This window comes from Aythya fuligula, chromosome 2 (assembly GCF_009819795.1).
Source record: "Aythya fuligula isolate bAytFul2 chromosome 2, bAytFul2.pri, whole genome shotgun sequence".
Taxonomy (NCBI): domain Eukaryota; kingdom Metazoa; phylum Chordata; class Aves; order Anseriformes; family Anatidae; genus Aythya; species Aythya fuligula.
The window spans coordinates 9,620,856-9,642,355 of NC_045560.1; the positions used below are offsets into that span (position 1 = coordinate 9,620,856).

Sequence of the window (21,500 nt, forward strand, 5' to 3'; positions counted from 1 at the left end):
TTTTTTTGCCATGGTCAAATGTGTTAAGCTGCTCCAGATGGATGTCCAGTTTGGACCTTGGCTGAGAGAAGTCTGTCTGTCTCTTTCGATGCAGATAATAATCTTAACAGCTGTAATGTGCTTAAACACTCTAGTTTTCTCGGTATACTTTTCTAGAGGGTACTTAATAAATGTTCTGCATTTGTTTGGAAAGAATTCGTGATGTGTTTTAGTACAAATTTAATACCAGATGATGCATATAAACCTATACGTAATCTGTGGAGTTTTATGTTGAGTGTTATACTTACTTGGTAAAGTGATATTCAAAACTCTAATTGTAGAATCATGAAATATTCTGAGTTGGAAGGGACCCACAAGGACGTTGTCACCCAGTCCAACTCCTGGCTCAAGGCAGCAACACCCAAAAATCAGACACTTTGAGAGTGTTTTCCAAATGCTTCTTTAACTCTGGCAGGCTCATGACCACTGCCCTGGGGAGCCTGGGGAATAAGGTTGGAAACCAAAGGTAGAATTGAACTTTTATGTATGGCTAACTAGGTATTTATATTTGTCATGGAGGAACTCAAGGAGCTAGCTATATGGTATGTGGTTTGGTTCCATCAAACAACAGAACTGCTGCAGGGTGACAACTGTAATACTGCGTACGGAAAGCAGTACGTGAGTTCTGGAAAAGTATGGAGTTACCTTAAGTGTATAGGCTAAAGACTTCACCTGACAGGAAACTCTCTTTGCAGTAATCACTGTAAAGTGTATTTTATGTGATCTGTGTTTCAGGACATAGTTTCAGAAGCAGTATAGGGTAGCTTCATCAGCCTCTTCATCTCTAGGACTGAAAGTGAGTGTTCAGTAGTCAGAGCCAGGGGAGGGTAGATATTTCAGCTTCAGTTATCTCCAAATGGCAAGTTCAAATGATGAATGTGAAAACCTCTTTTTGACATTTAGATACCATCTTGCTAGGGCAAGGGTTGTATTTACCAGTCATGTTGTGGTTTTAATCCATACGTAATCCCATTTTATGATAATTATGATGATTAGATGTTCTAATGCAAAATACATTTGTTAGTCAAATCGATTCCTAAAACTGAACAAGGCGGAGGTTTCAAACTAAAGCTAGCTTGCACAATGTTTTCCTCTTTATAATTATGTTGACAGAAATGTGCGACTTTTGGTATTTAGAGATTCTCAATGATCTGCATGTGCATTCAGTGCTTTGGTATGCAAGCACACAATTGTATTTAAGCACCAGTCTTAGATCATAGTTATTCATGGAATGGTTCAGATCTTAGAACCATTAATTTTTCTGCAATAATTTGATAGCTTCAAAGGAAATGCTTACATTGTAGGAGTCACCTCAACCAGGAATAGATGGAACCAGCGCAGTGGCTCCTTGAGTAGTGAAACTACCATTCAGTTTCTTCTGCTGCAGGGAAGGAAGACTTGCTCCAAATTCTTCTGTGCATCTTAAAACTTGAATCTTTGACTGATGTCCCAGTAGATGCATTGAGGAGCTGGTTGATAGCTTGCTGGCTGTCCCAGGCATGCTTTCTTTCTTCTACCTCTTGTTAATTGCATTCATTGTGTGCACCTCTGAGCCAGTTCAATCTGGTAGTCCCCAAGATTGATTTCTTTTCTTCTTGGATGGCTAGCAGGTTAAATGTGTCCTTGGAGGAGGACAAATGCTGGACATGACACAAGGTGAGCAGGTCATACAGTGGTAGTGGAAGATTCCCCCACTTCTACGGTATCCCTGAACATTTGGCCAGGGGCCTGATAAATATGAAATGCTGTGTAGGGCTGAACTTACCATTCTCTAACATCTATTTAATTGCAGTATAGATGGAATTAAAAGGTAATGTTTTGAATCTTCCTTTTTTTCTAGGAAATTACTAATGCAGGATCTCTGCTATATATCATTAGAAAGACTTTCAAATGCTATGACATTTCTACTAAGTAAAGTTTCTTAAATAACTGGGACAACCATCTGCTTAACATCTAATTTATGGAAGTGAGCAATTATGAAAGTCTGTATTTAAACACTATACAGATGAATCAACAGTGTTTGCAACATCTCCATGTCTCTTCTGAGTAAGTGGCATCAACACAGCAGCTATAGCATCCTTTGTAGTTAAAGAAGAAAATATTTCCATGCAAAGTGCCTCTGGGTTTCTGCTGCTTGTGATGTATTTCACTGGGTCTTGGGTATGCTTCAGAGTCATAGCGCCAGGTCCTGTGTGTATTCTGCAAATCTGTGTCCTTGAAACTTTTTTCAAACAGGAGATGAGATAGGAACACCTACTCCAAGAATTTTCTTTAGCACATCATGTAGCTGTAGCCCGTTGCATAAGGGTGTTATTCAGACCCGCATTTATTACACTCAGTTCTGCTATGGTCCATCAAGTCACTCGCAGTGTGCCTTTGACAAAAAATTTGTGGCAGGCAGGCAGCCTGCTCTGTCTTCCTTGCTGGAACACCGCGGGCTGTAAAAGCGAGTGCAGTCCAGATTGACTGCTCCCTTACGTGGGGCCGAGCAGCCTTTCAGTATGACTCTGTTCAGTGTGCTGCAGTTAGGGTGTCCTCCACCTGCATCTGCAATACAAGCTTTTCCTCAGTGTCACGCTTCAGTGGAGGCAATAGCATGGCTTTTATTGCAGAGAATAAAGGAAGGAGGGTTTGGTTGGGCAAGCGTCCAGCGAGTGGTGACTGAGCACTGAGCTTGTCTTTACAGGGCAGTGTTTGTTTGCATGCTGTACCCGTCAGATTATCGACATCTCTGGCTGTGTGTACGTGTGAGAACTCTTGCTGACAGTGCACAATTCATCTCGACTCCTGAGTCTTCTGGAGGTGAACGATGGCACTGCACTGGGATGTGCTTAACCCTTTCATGAGGGACACAGCATGGCAGCAGTAGCACTGAGAGCATGTCCCTGTGCTCCTTTTGACCATTGGGCACTTGCTCGTGCTGTTTTCCTTGAACCAGTGCAGTTGCTTTGCCAGTGGCACTGGAAACCATTGCAGAGAAGTGATTTGGCTGAACTTGTTTTCATCAGGCTTTGTTCAGCTGGTGGGAACCCTCTGGTTGCCCAGGCAGCTGCCATGGTAGAAGAGGGAAGCATCATGGTAGAACTGACAGTCAGGAAATGTGGCACGTTTAGTTTACAGTGACATTTGGTGATTTGAGCTAATGCCTTAGATTGATTTGATTAAATTGGTTAAATCAAACTGAGTTGTGGTCTGCCTGTGGTGTAGATTTTCAGGTTTTGCCGCCTTTAGTCCCTTCTTCCACCCTATGGTGCTTTTCCTGGCTTCTTTCTTTCAGACACAGCAGTCTCTCCAGTGCTGAGTCAGATTAGCTCATGGATGCAACAGAAAGCTAGCAATACAAACGTGTAGTGTTTTCTTTTGCATCAATGAATTAATGTAACCAGTCATGTGGTTCTGTGATCACAAGGCAGGGAAGAAAGACAAACAGGACCACATCTTGTGTTAGTATTCTGCAAGTGGATCATGCTGCTGGGAGTGAGAAAATCCTGTTTCTGTTACAGCTGAGAGCTGAGGGTGGGAGGATCATGACCTACTTCATTTTGAGCTGCAGTGAGATATTTACTGGTGGTGTTTTTATTTGATTTTTGAGGTTAAATTCTTTCCCATGACTACAGAAAACTAAGGTAGGATTCCGCTGTACACAGTGAGCTGATGTAATCCTTTTACCCAGAGGAACAGGATGGTTGCTGTGTTTGAATTAGCACAAAGATTTTTCTGATGAAAGCAGATTCCTTTTAGGAACACGTTACCTGTAACAAACCCACCTGAAAGTTCTGACACTAATGTACAGCCTTGTGTTGCTGGGGTTTTTGTGTTCCTAGCCTAATGTTAACTTGGCTTCTGTAACTGCCCACTGGTAGGTCTTCCTACCAAATGACAAGAGTCCTGAAGTCCTTCATTGTGTCTCATTTTTTTCATATTTTTTTTGTGAGTTCTTTGCTTAAGCATTTGCTTTTTCCCCCCAAATCTGTGCCCTCTCATGGTGTTGATCCAGTACAAGCCTGTCTTGCTGGCTTCCTCAAAATCTCTTACCTTTTGGTCTCTCTTGATCCTTGCTGTAGCATCAACTTGGTGGTGCCGCAAGTTTCATGTCAGAAGTGTGCTGCAACATTTCTTTTGAAATGGAATCTGATATTCTGTCCTCTCATAAGCTTCTGGTAATACCCAGATTAAAATAAACTGTGTATTATCTCCAGACAGTGTTTAGTTAGACTCTAAGGTGACAGTGGCACAGTATTTTGGTTTTATGATGCTTTTTACGTTGTGTAATATTTATATAGTAATTTCCATTTTAAGAAAGGCGTTATTTTTTCTGCTTAGTTCTGTTGATTTTTATATGCATATAACATCCAATAAGAAAATTGCATGGATTGTGAATTGCAGCAGAAAGACTACTGTAAGAGAAGTCTTTTTTTTTTTTAAAAAAAAAAAAAAAAAAAAAGGAGGGGGGCAATATTGTGGTATTCACTTCATTTGAACCATAGTAGAAAAGCTAGCTATGCACAAAGGTTGTCGTGCATAGAAAGGTTCTGCTAAATCACAAAAACAGACCTACCAGGCTGAAATGTTATTTTCCTGAGTGGTACTATTTGTCATCTTGATTTATTGTGTAAAAGCATAAACAGTGCCTGCATGATTGAAGCTGCTATATTTACTTGTGTTTGGTAGTGGTTACAACAAATGATGCTGCATTTTGAATGGAGAAGCCTCCTGCTGCTCTCTCTCCACAGTGTTTTTACTATTTTTTTTTCTTCATGCTGTACCTGAATGGCTGGCAACATACATGTAGTCTTGGGGGGGAATATTCCCCCAGGAAAGCCACCTTGTCTCCAAATAATCCCTCTTGCTGAGGATTCAGCAGTCAGTTGCAGGGGAGTGGTTTAACTATCTTGTTTATTGGGGAGAATTACTGGAAGAGCATTGGAGGATCGTGGTCCGGACTGGAAACAGAAATCACCTGAGGCTAGAAGTAGAGTACTGAATTTTCTTTCTTCGGTACTTAGGGTTGCCAAAGGCTAATTGGCATGCCCAAGTCTAGGTTAGGTTTTCGTGTAACTAGGAGTAGGCAGTAATCCGTTTAGAGCTGGGCTGACAGCAGGGATTTCAGGGGAGGTTGTGATCTCCCGTAAAAACCTGCATTTTTGCTGCTGTTGTGCAGAAGAGGAGTTTCACGTGCAGAAGAGGAGTTTCACATGCAGAACAGGCAGCTATGCTGTGGGAGATCAGAAACTCCAAGTTTACATGGCAGGTTGTTTTGTTTTTATTCAAACTCCAGGTAACAAGAAAAATTGGACTATAAATAGGAAGCCTAACAGTGGGAGTAATATAATATAGATCGTTTGTACACGTGAGTGAATGACCTTCATAACTAGCTTCTGAGTCACACTAATGAAAATAAATTGGACTACAAAACAATTAACTGCAGTGTTTTTACTTGCTAACTGATAAACTAGTCTGAAAAATACCACAATTTTTTCCCAAACAAGTATCGTGACAATCTAAAGAAAATTATGGTTTTTGGTTACAAACTCCCTCATTTCCATGCCCAAGAGTCTTGTTTAATTTCTAATCCTTTAAATATAATAATGGGTCATATTTGTATTGAAGAAAATTTATTCTAAAATAAAAAAAGTATAACAAAGCCTGAGGAACAAAACAGAAAAACAACTTACCACTTGTTTGTCTGCTCTATGTAAGATAAAAATTTGGTCCTGCCTTGTCGATAACTGTGGCAGCTAGGGGAAAGATAGGGTTATTTTGGTTGTTCTGGCATTTTATATCTTTGCTGGTGGGAGGATGTGTTTGGACTTCAGGGGCTGTATTTGTTCAGCACGAATACATCGTGACACTTCACTTCTGTTAAGTACTCACATTTAAACCAGATGGTAACTGATATCTTTTTATTATCAGATTGATTGCTTTAGTAATGTCACTGCTGCGTTGACTGGGTGACTTAGCATAAACGAGCTTAGATTTTTGAAGTGATACCAGAGCTGGCTTAAGTATTGAGTTTCTGAACTTTTCTTTCGCAACTTAAAAATATCAGAACAGTCATACAGTTACAAGAATCTTGCGTTGCTTTCATACTTCTATCGCTGCTGTCACCAGTTTCTGCATTTCCCAGGAAGAGCTTAGTCTGAGCAGTATTTAAAACTTTTTACCTTCCAATATAGAGTGCCCACTTGTAGAACTTGGTAAAATTGTTGGTAGCGTACAGTACTCGTCCTGGTAGAGCTCTGATTCTGACTGAGAGGGTGGTTGAAGTAGTTGTACTCTTCTGAATTTAACATAACAGGTACTTGATTAAAAATAATACCTGATTAAAATTGTATGTTCCTCTTTGTTTTAAGAGCTTTAGTAAAAAGCATTTTTCAGACAGTCCTAGTAATATATATTTCTTTAGGAAAATTTAATTACTTTTAAGTAAATAGGTAAGTTCTTGTATAGGTGTCTGTTTTATTTTTATTTATATATATATATATATATATATATATATATATATATATATATATATATATATATATATATAAAAACACACAGATATGTGTGTATATATATAGAAGTATATATAAAGAAAGATATAGAGCCTATAGCTTGGTAGGGCCTGAATGGTTCTTTTGTAGGTTTATGAACAGTGTCCCATAATTTACTACCTAAATGTGCCTCAGAATAAGTGTTTGAAGTGCCTAATGTGGCAAGTGCTAAAATAAACACGTAAAATAGTTGCAGATTATGAGTCATCAGTCAGTCCCTGGCTGTTCTTTTTATATTTCGCTTATTGATAGAACCTAGCTGGAAGTTACTTTTTAGAGACACTGTCGGGGTGGTCTGCAATAAATCTTGTAGGGCAGTAAACTAGGAAGTGCATATAAGTGTGTGCAATATTCTAGGAATTGTTAAATTTAAATTTTGCTGTGTAGTAGGGGCCATTCTGTATCTGAAAAGTTCTAAATCTGTCAAATGTTAACTCGGTGGACATATTTATCTTCAAATAAATACTGATTTGATTTCTTCTGTCATAGTTTGTTATGCTATGTGAGCATCTGAAGCATGCTATTTTCTTAACTCTTATCAACTGCATTTGTGCTGAAAAATGAAAGCCTTTTTGTTAGGTTTACTGCTTTTTAATTCTAAATAGTTAAAATGATTAACCACTTATCATTTGTAAACATAAAAATGAGTTAGAATTTAGTCCAAAAGGAGCCTCTTTTAGAGGATTGTTCGGCTCAGTAGAATCACATATTTCAAAGGAAGAATCTCAACTATAACAGGATTTTTTTTTTTCATTGAAACTGTTTAAATACGGGATCGCTCAGTGAGATTAACCTCTTTAATTGTCTTGTGTTTTGTAGAAGATCCTTTTGAAGACTTTTTCGGGAACAGACGGGGTCCAAGGGGAAGCAGAAACAGAGGCGGTGGATCATTTTTCTCTGCTTTTGGTGGATTCCCTGGTTTTGGAAGTGCTTTCCCTTCATTTGACACAGGTAAATATCACGAATAACATGGAATTTCTGTTTTGGTTTACAAAACATCTTGATGTAAAGTTGCTTTCATTTAATCAACTGTGAGGCCATGTTTTTGAATTTAGGATGCTATCTGAAAAGTCTGAATGTAAATAAAACCTTAGGTCTACCCGAAAGCTCAGGAAAAGTAAACAGACCTCAAAGAGGTAGAATTGTTTGCATTTAAAGCCATAAAGGAACTGTAGCACCAGAATTTAGAACTGGTTTTGAACTGTTTCAGTATTGGTGTCATGGCTTTTGGGTGAGGTCCTGAAAATTCACTGGGGGGAAAAAAAAACACAGTAGTACTAAGAATGAGTTAGGGGTAGTTAACTTGAATGTTGAAGTCTGCCTCTCAGAGGTTGCTGAGACTTGCTGCTACTCAGTGTTGTTATAGGATCTTGGGTCTTAGTTGGCACATTAGTGATACAAAACTTATTTTGTCTGCTAACCCAGTCTTCTATGATAAAATGAAAAATAAGACTCTGAAGTTATTATCTTTACCTTGAGCGGAAAGAATGGTGTAATGGTTGAGTTCAACTGACAGGCTTGAGTGGCTTTCCTTTAAAGGAAGGGACAAACAGTTTTTGGACAGTGCTCAGCATTTGGAACTGTGGGCCCATATGGGAAAAGGTGATAGTGCTGGAGTCAGGTTTTTATTTTCATACCAGTGTTCAATGCCATCAGTCACTGATGTTGTGTTGATGCAGCCATCAAAGTGTGTTGTGAAGCTAGGATGTAGTCCCGGTGGCTGATAAATTTGAAGCTCACAGTCATACAGAAATATGGTTTTGGTCAAATACTTTTCCTGTGAACTTCTTCCCCAATAGGTTTTACTTCGTTTGGTTCACTGGGACATGGAGGTCTTACTTCGTTCTCCTCCACATCGTTTGGTGGCAGTGGGATGGGTAACTTCAAATCAGTATCAACCTCAACTAAAATAGTCAACGGCAGAAAAATTACTACAAAGAGGTAAGAGTGATACATTTCTATGAAACTATATAGAAATGCATAGCTGAACATACATGCATATAAATATACGTATACATAAAAACACATACACATGTGTGTATAATTATTTCCTTTTAAATTATGTGGTCATAACAGTTTTAATTTGTGAGGTTTCTTTTAAGGCAGAAAAGTTGTTTTGGGTTTTGTAACTCTTGGCATTGCTGAGTTGCTTGCAGCTGTAGCATGGGAAAATAGAGAAGACAGGAGTTTAGACAAAAACCCGAAGAGTCAAGGAGGGTTGAACTGCATAAGGCTGGCTGTGAGAACTGCCCTGATGAAAAATGATGGCAGTATCTTGTTTGCTGTTCGAAAGGGACTCTGCAGCGGAGGTCCTTGTGGGCTTTAGGATCCTCCCATCTTTTATCATGGTCTTTGACTGCTGCCTACCAAGTCAGCTTGAGAAGAGTGAAGTATGCTTGGCTTTTGTTGATATTGAAGCTATTGACTGGAATTGGGAAACTTGAGATAACACGAAATAACTTTCCTTAACATCTGTTCTAGTGTGCTTTCCCAAACAGTTTTTGAGTGAAGTTGAATTTCTGTGTAAAAATTCATTTTGTTTCATTTGTTGAGTGAACTAAGCAACTGAAACCCACTTTGGAGAAAACTTTTTCCTATTTATTCGAAAGGGAATTTTCAGGTACTGTACATAGCCTACCCATATGTGATGGAGAAATGACTGCATTTGGGAATTTATGGAGCAATTTTGAGTAATGCTTTGCTTTGGACAGGAAGCCTTTCTCCCTCTTTTTGATATGGGTGTGTTCTCTTTACTAAGTCTGATTATCAGAGAAGTTTGTATCTATCCATGTGGCTTCTTTTAATTATGAGGGGAGAATGCCAAGACAGTGAAAATTTCTGGCATGAATTTTTTTTTAAATTTAAATATTGCTCATCTTTCTGTTTTTAAAACAAACAACCTAAAACCACATAGCTTATTAATAATATCCCATTCTATTCAAGGATACTTAACTTCTGCCTAGTACATGCTAGTCCTAAACTCATCATACAGTTGGTCTCCAATTCAATTGCTTTGATCAAGTTAAAAGTGGATTGAAGACTGTCTTGCATGTCTTATGTTAAGCAAAATTGTGATTGGCTCTAGAACATTATGCATGTAACAAATGATACAAAATGCAATGTTAAGACAGCACAGTTCTATCTATAAAAAAGACATTTAGTCCTAGGTAATTGTAAGTAGTGTCAGTACAGCTGTGACAATTCAAGGTGACAGCTCTACCTGTGAACTGCACAAACTATAGGATTCAAACTTCCACAAAGCAATTTTCCTGCTATAAATAAGCAATATCAGTGGGGAAATGCAGATGGTTGCTAGTTACAGCTCCTGCACTGTTAAATGTGAAAGCTTGCCAATTACAGTTGTATTAAGCAGGCAGTGCTCCGTTGTGCTTTATCTAAAAGCCTAGGTCTGGTGTATATTTTCAAACCAGTTACAGTGCTCTGAAATGACAAACTGTTATTTGTCCTACAGAATTGTTGAGAACGGACAAGAGAGAGTAGAAGTTGAAGAAGATGGCCAGTTAAGGTCGCTAACAATAAATGGTAAGGAGCAGCTGCTACGCTTGGATAACAAGTAATTCAACGCACGCATTTAACAGAAATTTTAAGCTATAACAGCCACCATTTGAGGATTGACAGGAACATTTTTTGAAGATTTCAAATGAACTCAACTTTCTGTATATCCGTACTTAAGTAGTATGAATAGCTCACGGGAGCTTGTATTTGTCATAGACTTTTAAGTTTATTGTTGGGACCACATCGATAGGACCATTTTTTTGTCCTTAAAATTGTTGTAAATTTCTGTATGCACTTTTCTTTTTATTATCTATGATCCAAGGTGAACCATGATTCTTCAGTAGTGCTAGGGCAAGATGTACACTAACACTAGCATGAATCTTGCTTTTTCCAATTTGTTTGAAATGTGAGCCAACTAGTAGTTTAAGTCTGCTGTGAAGTTAACATTTCCAGGATAAACTTTTTAATAATTTCAACTTTTTTTTAATATTTACTAGTGAACGATGTTAATACATTTCTGGTAATGCATTTCTGGTTTAAATAAATTAAGGATGTTTTCTAGTTGTGCATGAATGCAGACAACTTAGTAAGTTTTGACAAATGTTTAAATGTGTAATGTAAGCAAAAGGTAAACAAAAGTGAAGCCAGTAAGCTGGGTCTTTTGTCATTTGCTAAAAAAAAAAAAAAATCAAAATGAATAAATGCTGATGTTTGTGGTGCATTCTTTCATGAATGGCATTTGTAACCTTCTTGTGTCTGTGTGTGATTTGGGCAACTTGGGAAATCGGTGCTTTTTTTCCCACCACCTTCTTCTTCCATCTGAAGGATGAGGGCCTTTTTTTCCTTTACAGATGTTTTCTTCAGTGTGACTGAAAACATATTTAATTTCTTTTCTAAACCTGTATTTGAAGCACCTATTTTTAAGAAGCGTTCAGAGGCTGACTCTCTAACTCCATCTTTTGCCCTATTTTTTTTGGCCTGGGCAGAAAATAAATCACACTGTTTAAAATCAACCAACCAACCAAACAAAAAAAACAAAAACAAAAACAAAAAACACAAACTAAGGCTTTAAGCTCTGAGACTGTGAGACTGCTTCAAAAAATAATCTGTAGTGAACACAAATATACAGGAAAATCAGTATTTTTTAAAAGCTTTCTGAAAATTTTTCTCACGTTTTGAGACATGGTGACTTTGGAGCAAATTTGCACAAAATTAATAGGGACAAATGAAAGCTAAATATGATTAAAATATCTCACATTACTCATCAACCAGAAACAAAAAGATGGATGCCTTTTTTTAATTAATGGAGTGAAGCAAAGTGTTAATTTGTAGCTAAGACCAGATTTTCAAAGTTTAGTGAAAGATGATGTCATAGGGGAAGCATGCAAATAAGTATTGGCATTTGTTAATACCTGCCAGCCTCTGGGTAATATCATAAATTACAGATGTACAATTTTGTCTGTGCACCAGCTTTGAACATCTGGCTTTCACCAAATTCTTTAGTCTTGCTTAATGTTTAAAAAAAAATAGCATGGTGTTTTTAAATAATCACTTAATGACTTTTTACTGAACACCATCTGCTTTGTACTAACAAACGCATCGATTATTAAATATATTGAAAAGATTTGCTCATGTGTATGATGCAGGATAACTGATTCAATTTAACCCAAACCCAGCAATCTAAAAAACTGCTAGATTAGGATTCAAATTTACAGCAGAGTTGGCATATCTGGAATTTGTCCTTCTACTTCAGCGTTAATTTAATACAACCAAATAAAGTAAGAGTTAGAAGGCGTTAATATATAGTTCGGTTTTGGGACCACAGATGTTACATCCCTTTTCAAGTTCTTTGCAGAGTTGTTACTTCAGTGTTATGTTTTTGGTGTAGAAGCACAAACTCAGTCTAGAACTTAAGCATTTTCTTATCAATGCTGTTTTTCCTTCCCTGTGTATGTTCCCTCCTGATCCAGATAACTAAACAATCAATTTATTTCAAAATCTGGCTTTGTTGTGATGTCTTGAGTTATGAAAAATGTTAATTTACATTTCTAGGACACTTAGTGTTCCTTTAAGTTATGTAAACTGTAAAAAGTGCTTCAAAATTGGTTAACCAACTCAAATAAAATCAGGACAATCCGGAGTTGAGTTTGAATTCCTTCCTGTGGTTACCCATAGCTTTTATGTTAAGCTTCCAATCTTTACCTTCTATTTTAATCCCAGTTTTTATCCTTTATAGGTTAACATTTAAGTTAACTAGTTCAAGTTAAGAAGGTAATTACGGTAGCGTAGTTGCTAGTGGCAGTTTTCCACCCACACGGTTGTGTTAGACCTTAACCAGAAAAGTGTGATACTATAGAGCTATAGATCATTCACTCAAAGGTTCCCTAATGAAATCCCTTAACAGTGTAAATTTGATGAAGATCCAGTGTTTTGGATGGTTTCTCTTCTGCCTTGAGATCCCTGAAGCTGGTTATTGTCAGAGCTAGAGGAAGATGCAGTCTTAAACGGCAGCACTGCACTTTCTTGGCAGAAAGAAGCTGGCAAAGCACAAAAACAGATAAGAAACAAGTTTCATCAGTAAATCCATGAGTAAAGATCTCTACTGTAGTAAGCAGATAACCAAACACCACCATCTGAGCAGGCTGACAATTGAACTGGGTGGATACTTATTCCAAATATATTACTGGCAGTTCCAGGTCCGGATGTAAAAACTGGCACACTCTCATACTTGACTGAGGTGTGATAGTCTCCACCTGCTTCAATATGTAGAATTAATTGAAATAGCACAGCTCCTTTTTCTTGCATCCAGCTTAATTTGTAATGCACAAAACGAATCCTCATTCAGTGTTTTCTGTGGATCCATTTTAAATTCCTAATATGTATTATATATTCAAACTTTCTTTGTAATTTTGCTGCTGAAATGAGTTTCCTTGTTCTGTAAAACACATTTATTAGGTTGCTTTGAAAACTTTTGTATAATTTCTTACTAATATGTACTTTGCATGTATGTACAAAACTGACTCACTTGGTAATGATTCATCCAGGGCAACAAATTTCCTTGAACTTCAGCTTTGGCCAAAGTAGCACAAAATGCTTAATAACAGCAAAGGTTCCTAATTTTACAAAAGGATTTACATCAAACATGCAGTGGGAGGAGATAACTGTCAAAAATGGGTACTGTATGATTAAAAGTACAATTTCTTCACGTATGAGGGATTGATTTTGAATGTTTGGGGACACCACCCACTTTAAAACAAACCACCTACAGTGGTTTGAAAAAAACAATAAGATGGAGTTCTTGAACCTGCTGTGTCACTTACCCTCTCCTGCTCTGCTTCAAAGTTCATTGGTAGAATACAATAACTTTGTAATGCTTTTCCTTGGTGCAACCTCTTTTGTGTCTCTGTGCATGGCAGCAATTTCAGTGCAATACACTAACACGATTCTCTTCAGATTGCATGACAGCTACCGTTTTACTTTGCTTTACTGAAAAAAATTAGATTTTTGCCTTAGAATGCTACACGTTTTAAAATTGTTGCAGCTATTGTAGTTCTCAGTTCTTAAAAGACTCCTTAAAAGACCCTCTATGTTGAATCTCAGATGTTTTGTGGTATAAGGAAGAAAGCTCTGCTAAGTGTACCTAGCATTTGTAAGACATCCTGTATCAGCTTGTGATTAGTGGACTGGGTCTTCAAATGCTGAAGACAGGACTTGGAAAAGACTTGAAAAACCAAAACAGCCTCTAAACAAGCCCAAGGTTTTTATTCTTCTCTGTCAGTATTTGTGTCTGGCTGTTTTGTTTGCTTGCCTCTATGTTTTAGCTCTAGGTGTAAGTGGAGGCTTGTCTGTGTTGTATTTAGGTGTGTGTCTGCTTTAGACCATCTGTGGGATTGCCCAGTGATAAGGAAAGTTTTTTTTTTTTTTTTTTTTTTTTTTAAACCCGAACTCTCTTCTTGAATGTGCTTCTGTTCTGTTTGGAAGGTGAGCTTGTTTCCTACTTTGCCTTAGTTTAATCTGTGTTGTATAAAGATTGTGTCTACCTCGAAGATGGTTGTTGGCATTTCACGTGGTGTTACAGTTGAATGCTGCTTATGACCGGGAACTTTTCAAAAGCACTCTACAGGAATGCAATCCCTTACTTTAACTTAGAATTCTTGTTAGCCTTTTGGGGGAAGCGTTTCAAAAGTGTTTTTGGAAAACCTTTCTCTTCGATCCTGATGTCTTAGAACTTAGGCTTATTTTAAGCCTAAGTTCTCACAGCGTGGTTGCAATACAGACATCAGTGACCTGCTAGCGAACTGTAACCTTGACTTGGAAACTGCTTTTTTTGACATAAGATTAGAAAGCTTTTTATATACTATCTGTTCTCCCTGGTCTTGTTTACTTTGGGACTGAATTGTGACTTCAAACTTGTTTTACATAGTTCTAAACATAGATAGTTTGGGTTTTCTTCTTGTTATTGCTTGTCTTCAAGTGGTGGTTAAGTAAAAAGCTTTTTATCTTCCACCCAGGATGCTGAAATGGTCCTTATGCTGCAGTAATGTTGGAACGAAGCAAATTCACTTTGTTAGTGTTGCAAACTGTACCTTTGGAGTTCTTAATTGTAGTGGATCTGCTGCTTGATCAGACTTGATGGTTCAGTGAGGTGCACTACTGAAAAATTAGAGCAGGAAAGGGCTGTTTTATACAATTTTGAGATGTTGCTGTCAGGAAAAAAAGAAAAGAAAATGAAAGCAAGAAAAAAAATGCTGTGACCACGTGATATCTAACTCTGAACCCATGTGAGCTGACTGCTGATTAAAAGTCATTGAAACTTCTCTGAAAACTAACCTTGCTCTGGCAGGCTTCCTGCTGGATTAGGTATTATCTTACCTACAGCAGCTGGTAGGAAGTTAATTGAAAACCCACGAGTACTATATCCCCTGTCACGCTTACCGTGTCTGAAATCCAGGTGGTAGTCTGGATGCTGTAGTATCCCAATCTGAAGTATCCAAATAGGACGTCTTGGGGTGAGGCAGATTGCACTGCTGGCCCAAGTGCTAATTATCTTCTGCATAAAGGGAGCCGAAGTCTTCTGCCTGAGCAGATGTCAGCTTCAAAATGTAATGGTGGGGATTAAACTATGTTTAATTCAGAAGGTAAATAAAAAGTTCTAATAAAAGGATGTCATTTAATGGAACTGTCTCCTCAGTGTTCTGGCGTTTTAAATAATGCTGGCATTTGCAGTATTATGGGTTCATTTTAAAAATCAGTAGAAATAGATAACTTCTGAGCTTTACTTAAAATTGACAATCAGGAGAGTGTGTTTTGGAGGCTTGTAGTAATAACTCTTAATGCTTTAGTTTGCTCTGTAGCTTATCCTTTCTACTGAATCACAGATGAGAGCTCTTCCAGCTGTTCCTTTCAATGCAGCCAACTTTGAAAGAAACTTGGTAGAAAAAAGGGAAAAAGAAATGTAGTTGCAAGCTCACCGGCACTGAGAATAAAGATGAATGCTTTCAAAAAACTTGAATGTGAATTCTGACAGATTATATATTAATGCTTAGATTGTGAAGACTGCAGTAAGGATGCTTGTCTTTTATTTGGTAATAACAAATGACGTGGTATGTTCAGAAGGCTTCAGTTCCTCCTTTTATTGAATATTAAACATCAAATGTGAAATCTGTGTTATTTCTCACTTGTAAATTTTGAATGAGTTAATAGTATGGGTGAGGAATGCAGCTTGTGTGACTGGTCAGAAAGCTCAAATTTTGGGACACGTGTTCTGATGGCCAGGGGAGAGTTATAGAGAGAGAGATTTTGGTTCTGTCTGTAACCCTGTCGCCTGAAGCTGTTACCGAAATAGCTAAAGATGCAGAGCAGCAGATTTGGAATAAAGTTCTTCTATCTCAGCTGTAGTCACAGGCATGATTGAAATTTGAGGGGAGTTTACCTGGAGAAAAAAAAAATCATATGTCTGCAGAAACTTTAACGCATCTGGTAGAGAAGCTGAGCAGATCAGTGGTCTTTCATTTTTTTTTTTTCCAGAAATATATATTGTGCCTGTGTTGATTGTTGTAACTGATGCATGGAGTAAGGTTAAATTGCTTATTTATCAGACATTCGTGTAACTCACCAGGGTTGCCACCTCTGGCAAACTTTTTTCACGTAGGTGGAGGCTGCCCTTTACTCTGAACAGAACAAAAACCAGTACAGAAACTGCCAGCACTTGTCATGCAGGTGTGATAGTTGTCTTACTCAGCAGGGGACTTCTGCTTCTTGCCTGTGGGAGTACATATTCTGCAGCAATGGTCTCTGTCCAAAGCAAGCCAGACTATGGATGGTTTACAATTGCTTTGGACTCATCTATGAAACCATTTCATAGGAGGAAAATGGAGAAAAACTACATGAACTACATGCCAAAGCTCAGCATTTCCTCCAGTATTTCTTCCCGTTTCTCTTACAGGATTGTAGGACTAAGCATTTTTTATTGAAAAGACTTTGGCCAGGCTTTCCTTAATAATACTCAGCAGATTACACTTCATTATCTTCATTTATTTGGGCATGCCCTGTTAAGTACTCAGACACCTCCCAGAATTAATCTGCTAATCTGGACGTATGTTTCTTATTACTGCTTGCCATCACTACCTTTATGGTAAGGATCTGACCGTATACTGAGTTTCAGTAAAAGAGATTCTTAAATTCTTCCATACAAACTAGGAGGTGAATATTCAGGGGAGTAGCTGAGAGCTGGAAATTCACTTTCTAATGCTGGGTGCTGCTCCAGGGCAGGACCAGGAGGTGCTTCTGCAGCCTGAGGATGATGTGCCAAACCCTAGTTTGCTTTAAAAAAAAAAAAAAAAAAAAAGTACAACAGTAAGAATAAACTGCTATTAAAGTTTGCCTTGTTTGGAAGAAGAGTATAAACATTTGTGTAAGGCTAGACAAATTCAAATGAGAAGATAAACATGCATTTTTTAACACATGAGTGATTAACTGTTGAAAGAACCTGCCAAGAGGAGTGGTTTCTCCAGCTTTTGGTGTCTTAAAGACCATCTTTCTGAAAAATATGATTTAGTAAGAAGCAAGTGTTTGGGTCTACATGGAAGTAACAGAAAACTCAGGAGGCTGGGGAGCAGATTGAGATGGAAAGGTGCAATGTCCTTCAGACCTTTCTTTGTAGGGTCTGCCTTAGCATGATTGTCTCTTTTTTTTTTTTTCTCTCCCTCTCCCCCTACATTAATGCTCATAACATTTTTATTGTGGTTTTGAGACCAGGGAATGCTTTAGTGATGAAGGAGTTGAAGGGATGGCTGGGGCTGTGTGTGGAGATCCCTGTTGGGAGCTGCTATAGAGGCAGGGAGCTGGGAAGATAGGCAACACGTGCATCCAGGGCACAGACACTGTGTGACTGTCACCCTAAAGCATCCAGTTTGGGATGTGACAAGAGAGGAATTCAAGTGGGAGAAGGTGTTCTGAACCTATTAAGGTAAGTAGTTGCTTTATTGTAGTGGACAAATTGGGTGTTCAGTGACAAAGAGGAAACCAGGGCGAGGGCCTTGATGACTGTCCCAGGGAATTGGGTTTGGAATCGTCATGAGTCCTTGCATGTCTCCTCTCCCTTCTCACCAAAAACAGACTGCAGAGCTTCAGAGCGCCTCGTTTTGGGTCCTGAGATGAAAGCTAAGAGGTTAATATCATGTTATGGCAAAGATTCATTTGGCAGACAGGATTGTTTGTTTGAAAAATGTGGGCAAAGAATTTACCATTCCAAGTTTTTATTTTTAGTGTGTGTTAAATCTGAAGTGGACAGCAATATGTGTGTTTTGAAGCTTAAGTTAATGTGATGAAAAAAAGCTGGCTTTTGGTTAATTAGATTGGTTTTGGTAGCATGCTAAATACCTAAGGGTACATTATGTCAGAAAAACATATTTCAACAGGAAACTGCCAGAGAAGCGTCTCCTACGGGGCTTGTATGTGTGGAAAAAAAAACTGCCCATAGACACTTGGCTTTTAAATATACTTGGAGCCGCATTTGTTAATACTCATTTTTAATCACGTTTATTTCTGAGAGGTGCTGGTAGACAGGCAAGCTCCTGGAATTCGAACTCAGCAGCACTTGTATGGCAATATCATGTGGTTTCTGTAGGTCCTTCCTAATTTTCTTGGGAGGGTACCCTGCCTGGAGAGTGCTGGAACTCCTGAACTGAACCTTAGGGTTAATTTGACTGTAGAAGAACTATTTTGAGATCTAAATATTCAGTACTTAAGATAGCTTTTGTGCAGCCTCCTTTCTGTACAAACTGTAGAAACTGTAAGGGTTTCCCCTTGCTGATTAAAAACCCGAGTCAGAGCAGTGCAGCTTCACCAATGTAGACATAGCTGTAGTAACCTGGAAACTTGTTAACTGAAAAGCAAAGCTTTAGTAACCTGGAAACTTGTTAATGGAAAAGCAAATAATTGTACAAGCCCTTTTCTGGCTTAAGAGTAGACCTGGAAAGAAACCTTTCTAACTGAGGCATACAGCCACTGTGCACCTTGGGTTTGCGGACTGCTTGTTAGCAGAAAACCACTTCAAAACAACTTACTGTTTAAAAGTGGCAAGCTGTAATTTGTTAAAGCAAAGTAATTGTATCCATGTTTTCCAAGGAACCTCAAAATTTTTGAGCTATGTCCCATAGAGAACCTATTTCAAAGTTAGGAAATGCAATTCTGTTCTCTGTGCAGTTCAAGAAGACTTGAGTTGGGTGTTCAGGTGTTCTTATGCAAAACGATTCATCCAGGGAATTGGGCTGAATATGACAAAGTACATTATAAGTTTTGTTTTTTTACCGCTGCTAAGGAAAAAGAAAATTAGGTATACTTCACAATGCATATTCTTATATTTTTGGGGTGTTATAGCTAATACTACAGGGTATATAACTTACAATATCTATTGCAAGGAGGACAATAAACAGAAATGTAAATCATTTCCAAGTATTTCTAAAACACTGGTATTGACTGATTTTTTGATCCATTCTGAAAGTGTTATCCCAGAAGAACTGGAAGATAGCTCTGTGTTTGAAAGGTTAAAAGAAAGTTGAGTAATTTGTCCTGAACCCTACTCATGGTATTTTTGTAGTGTTTTGTAATTTTAACTACTCAAATTCAATGGTTGCAAGACAGAGTTATAAGTGTCATACAATAGGAGGTAAATATAGTGCTTTCTCATGCAGTGAATAATCTAGAAGATAATTCCTATCTTAAGGAATGATTACAAGAAGCTAAATTGAGGGAAATAAAACATTTCTTAGAGGAGGCACAGGTGTTTGAGCCTTCCTATTCCTGATGAACAAAATGAAGAGCAAAAGATTCTTTGAGTATTCAGCTGTAGTTTCCACTCTTCCCTCTCCTTCACCAGTTGCTCTGAGATCATGTGTGTGCTTTGCTCCTTGAAATGTTTGTATAAAAAGATGACTAGATCCCTGGTAACTGCTTTCATAGAATAAATCACGAAGCTGAGTGCCTAAATATGCTATTTATTCTGTTGCAGAGGAGGTTCCTCCTGCCCTGGACAGAATAGTTTCCAACTGCAGAAAATTTTTCTTTTTTTTTTTTTTGACAGAAGGTAGGGGTGGGTGCGTTTCTGCCTTACACCTCCCAGCCTCTTCTGTACCAACAACTAGCCATTCATTCACGTTTGGCTCTGGATTCAGCTAACTCCTGTGTTTTTTGGGTGTGGTGGTAAAATTCCCCAAATTATTGGCGTCTCAGGTGCTGTGTATGGGCCTGTAGATGGTGTGTAGCCATGTCAGCACTTGAAGTGCAGCCTTACTGTAGATTAGATGGTATATTACTAATAGAGGTCAGAGTTTCTCCAGTTTTTTTTTTGTTTTTTTTTTTTTGTGACATCTTTCCTTAAAGCATACAGATTTTCACTTGAGATTGAGATGCATATAGACACCGAGGTGTAGCAGTGCTTTCTTTTAAACTGTAATCAGGGACTCGTCAAGTGTCTTTGTGGTACAGGCGTGGGTTTATTTATCAGTTCATCTCACTGGAAATTCAGTGTCTGAAGGCTTCCCTGAACAGATCTGTCTCTCAGCAGGTGCTGGCTCTATTGGTGAAGTTACAGCATTGTGCTTCGTAGGGGTTTTTTCAGCTTAGTGTTCTTGTGTTGGCAGTTTTTTCTTTGGAAAAAGTCGTTAAAACAGTCATTAATTCTTTTCTTTAGTATTTTTAAAAATTACTGTAAAAGGAAATTTGTTTCTGTAGAATTACTACACTGTGTCCAATGCCCAGAGTTCAGGCAAGGTCACAATTTTAATTGGAAAGTGATGAAATGTTCTCAAAAGTGCAAAATCTGGGGCTTTTTCTGTCAGTTGCCAACTTGCATGCATGTAAATCTGTGTAAATGTCAGCTTTCTGTTGTGCATCTGTTTTGGGTTTCCTTTTGACACAACAGTGTGACTGCAGTATGCTCGCAGCTCTGCAAAGTGAACAGCACTGACTTTACAGAGCCGAGGAGAAATGCTGTGGCATAAATGAAGTTTGGCATCTTAAATCTTAGTCAAACTTGGCAAGTGTTTCTGGGAAGGTTTCGAGTTTGCTGGTGTTCAAGAGGGAAGGGGATTAAGTTTGCTGGATGCTGTGCTTTGGTTTGCTAGTTCTACTGAAGCGCCTTTGTAGTTGAAACAGTTTTGATGACGTTGTTTTTTTTTCTTCTTAAATATTTATTCCACTGGTATATAGTGAGTCAGCTGTCGAAGTGACTTAAATATTTGGAAAAGCTTTCGTTGCCATTGCAGAACCGCAGGAGGTGCATCCATAAGCTAGGTGATGCTGAGCAGCAGCTAGTCCCGACAGCTGAAGGTGGTGAGTTGTTCCCCTGGTGTGTGGCCTCAGCGTGGGTACATGGCTTCCACGGGAACACCCACCTCTGTGCCGAGAGCTCATGGGCGACTGGCCATCCTGTGCTCCCCTCTGGAGCTTGGTGTTCTCCAGTGTCCTTGCTTTTATGGTGCTTCTTCAGCACAGCCCTGCCCCTTTTTTGCTTTGGCCTCAGGGACTGTGGTCAGCAATGGTTGTCATTGCGCTTTGTGCTTCATCCCATGGATCCCAAAGGTTTGATGAGAAGGTAGAGAAAGGGCAGGTGGGATGGCGTTGGACCATGAACAGCCATCGCTCCGTGCTGGGGTTGCTGTGCCACCTCTACCTCTCCACTGCGATGGCCTTGCCAGGATTTGCATGGCTGCATTGCATGTGCTGAGCAGATGCCAACATCGGTGTTTGAACCCTGCTTCTGCTTCAAAAGCTCACAGAGCCCTCTCGGTAAAACATCCTCTCTTCTCCCTGGATCTCTTCAGAAGCAGCGTATAAAATGACTGATGATACTGTTTCCAGGCACAAAAGAATTGTAAGTATTGTTATTGTTGGATTATAGTCATGGTT

General features: G+C 38.6%; 1 protein-coding gene across 1 annotated transcript in view; it reads left to right on the plus strand.

The window, feature by feature from the left end:
* The window catches only part of DNAJB6 (DnaJ heat shock protein family (Hsp40) member B6), a 59,637-nt gene that overhangs the window by 18,372 nt on the left and 19,765 nt on the right, over positions 1-21,500 (plus strand). Inside the window, exons 6-8 of the mRNA XM_032180936.1 lie at positions 7,395-7,526; positions 8,375-8,516; positions 10,048-10,118. Coding sequence (XP_032036827.1) covers positions 7,395-7,526; positions 8,375-8,516; positions 10,048-10,118 — 345 coding nt within the window. The remainder of the gene's footprint in view (positions 1-7,394; positions 7,527-8,374; positions 8,517-10,047; positions 10,119-21,500) is intronic.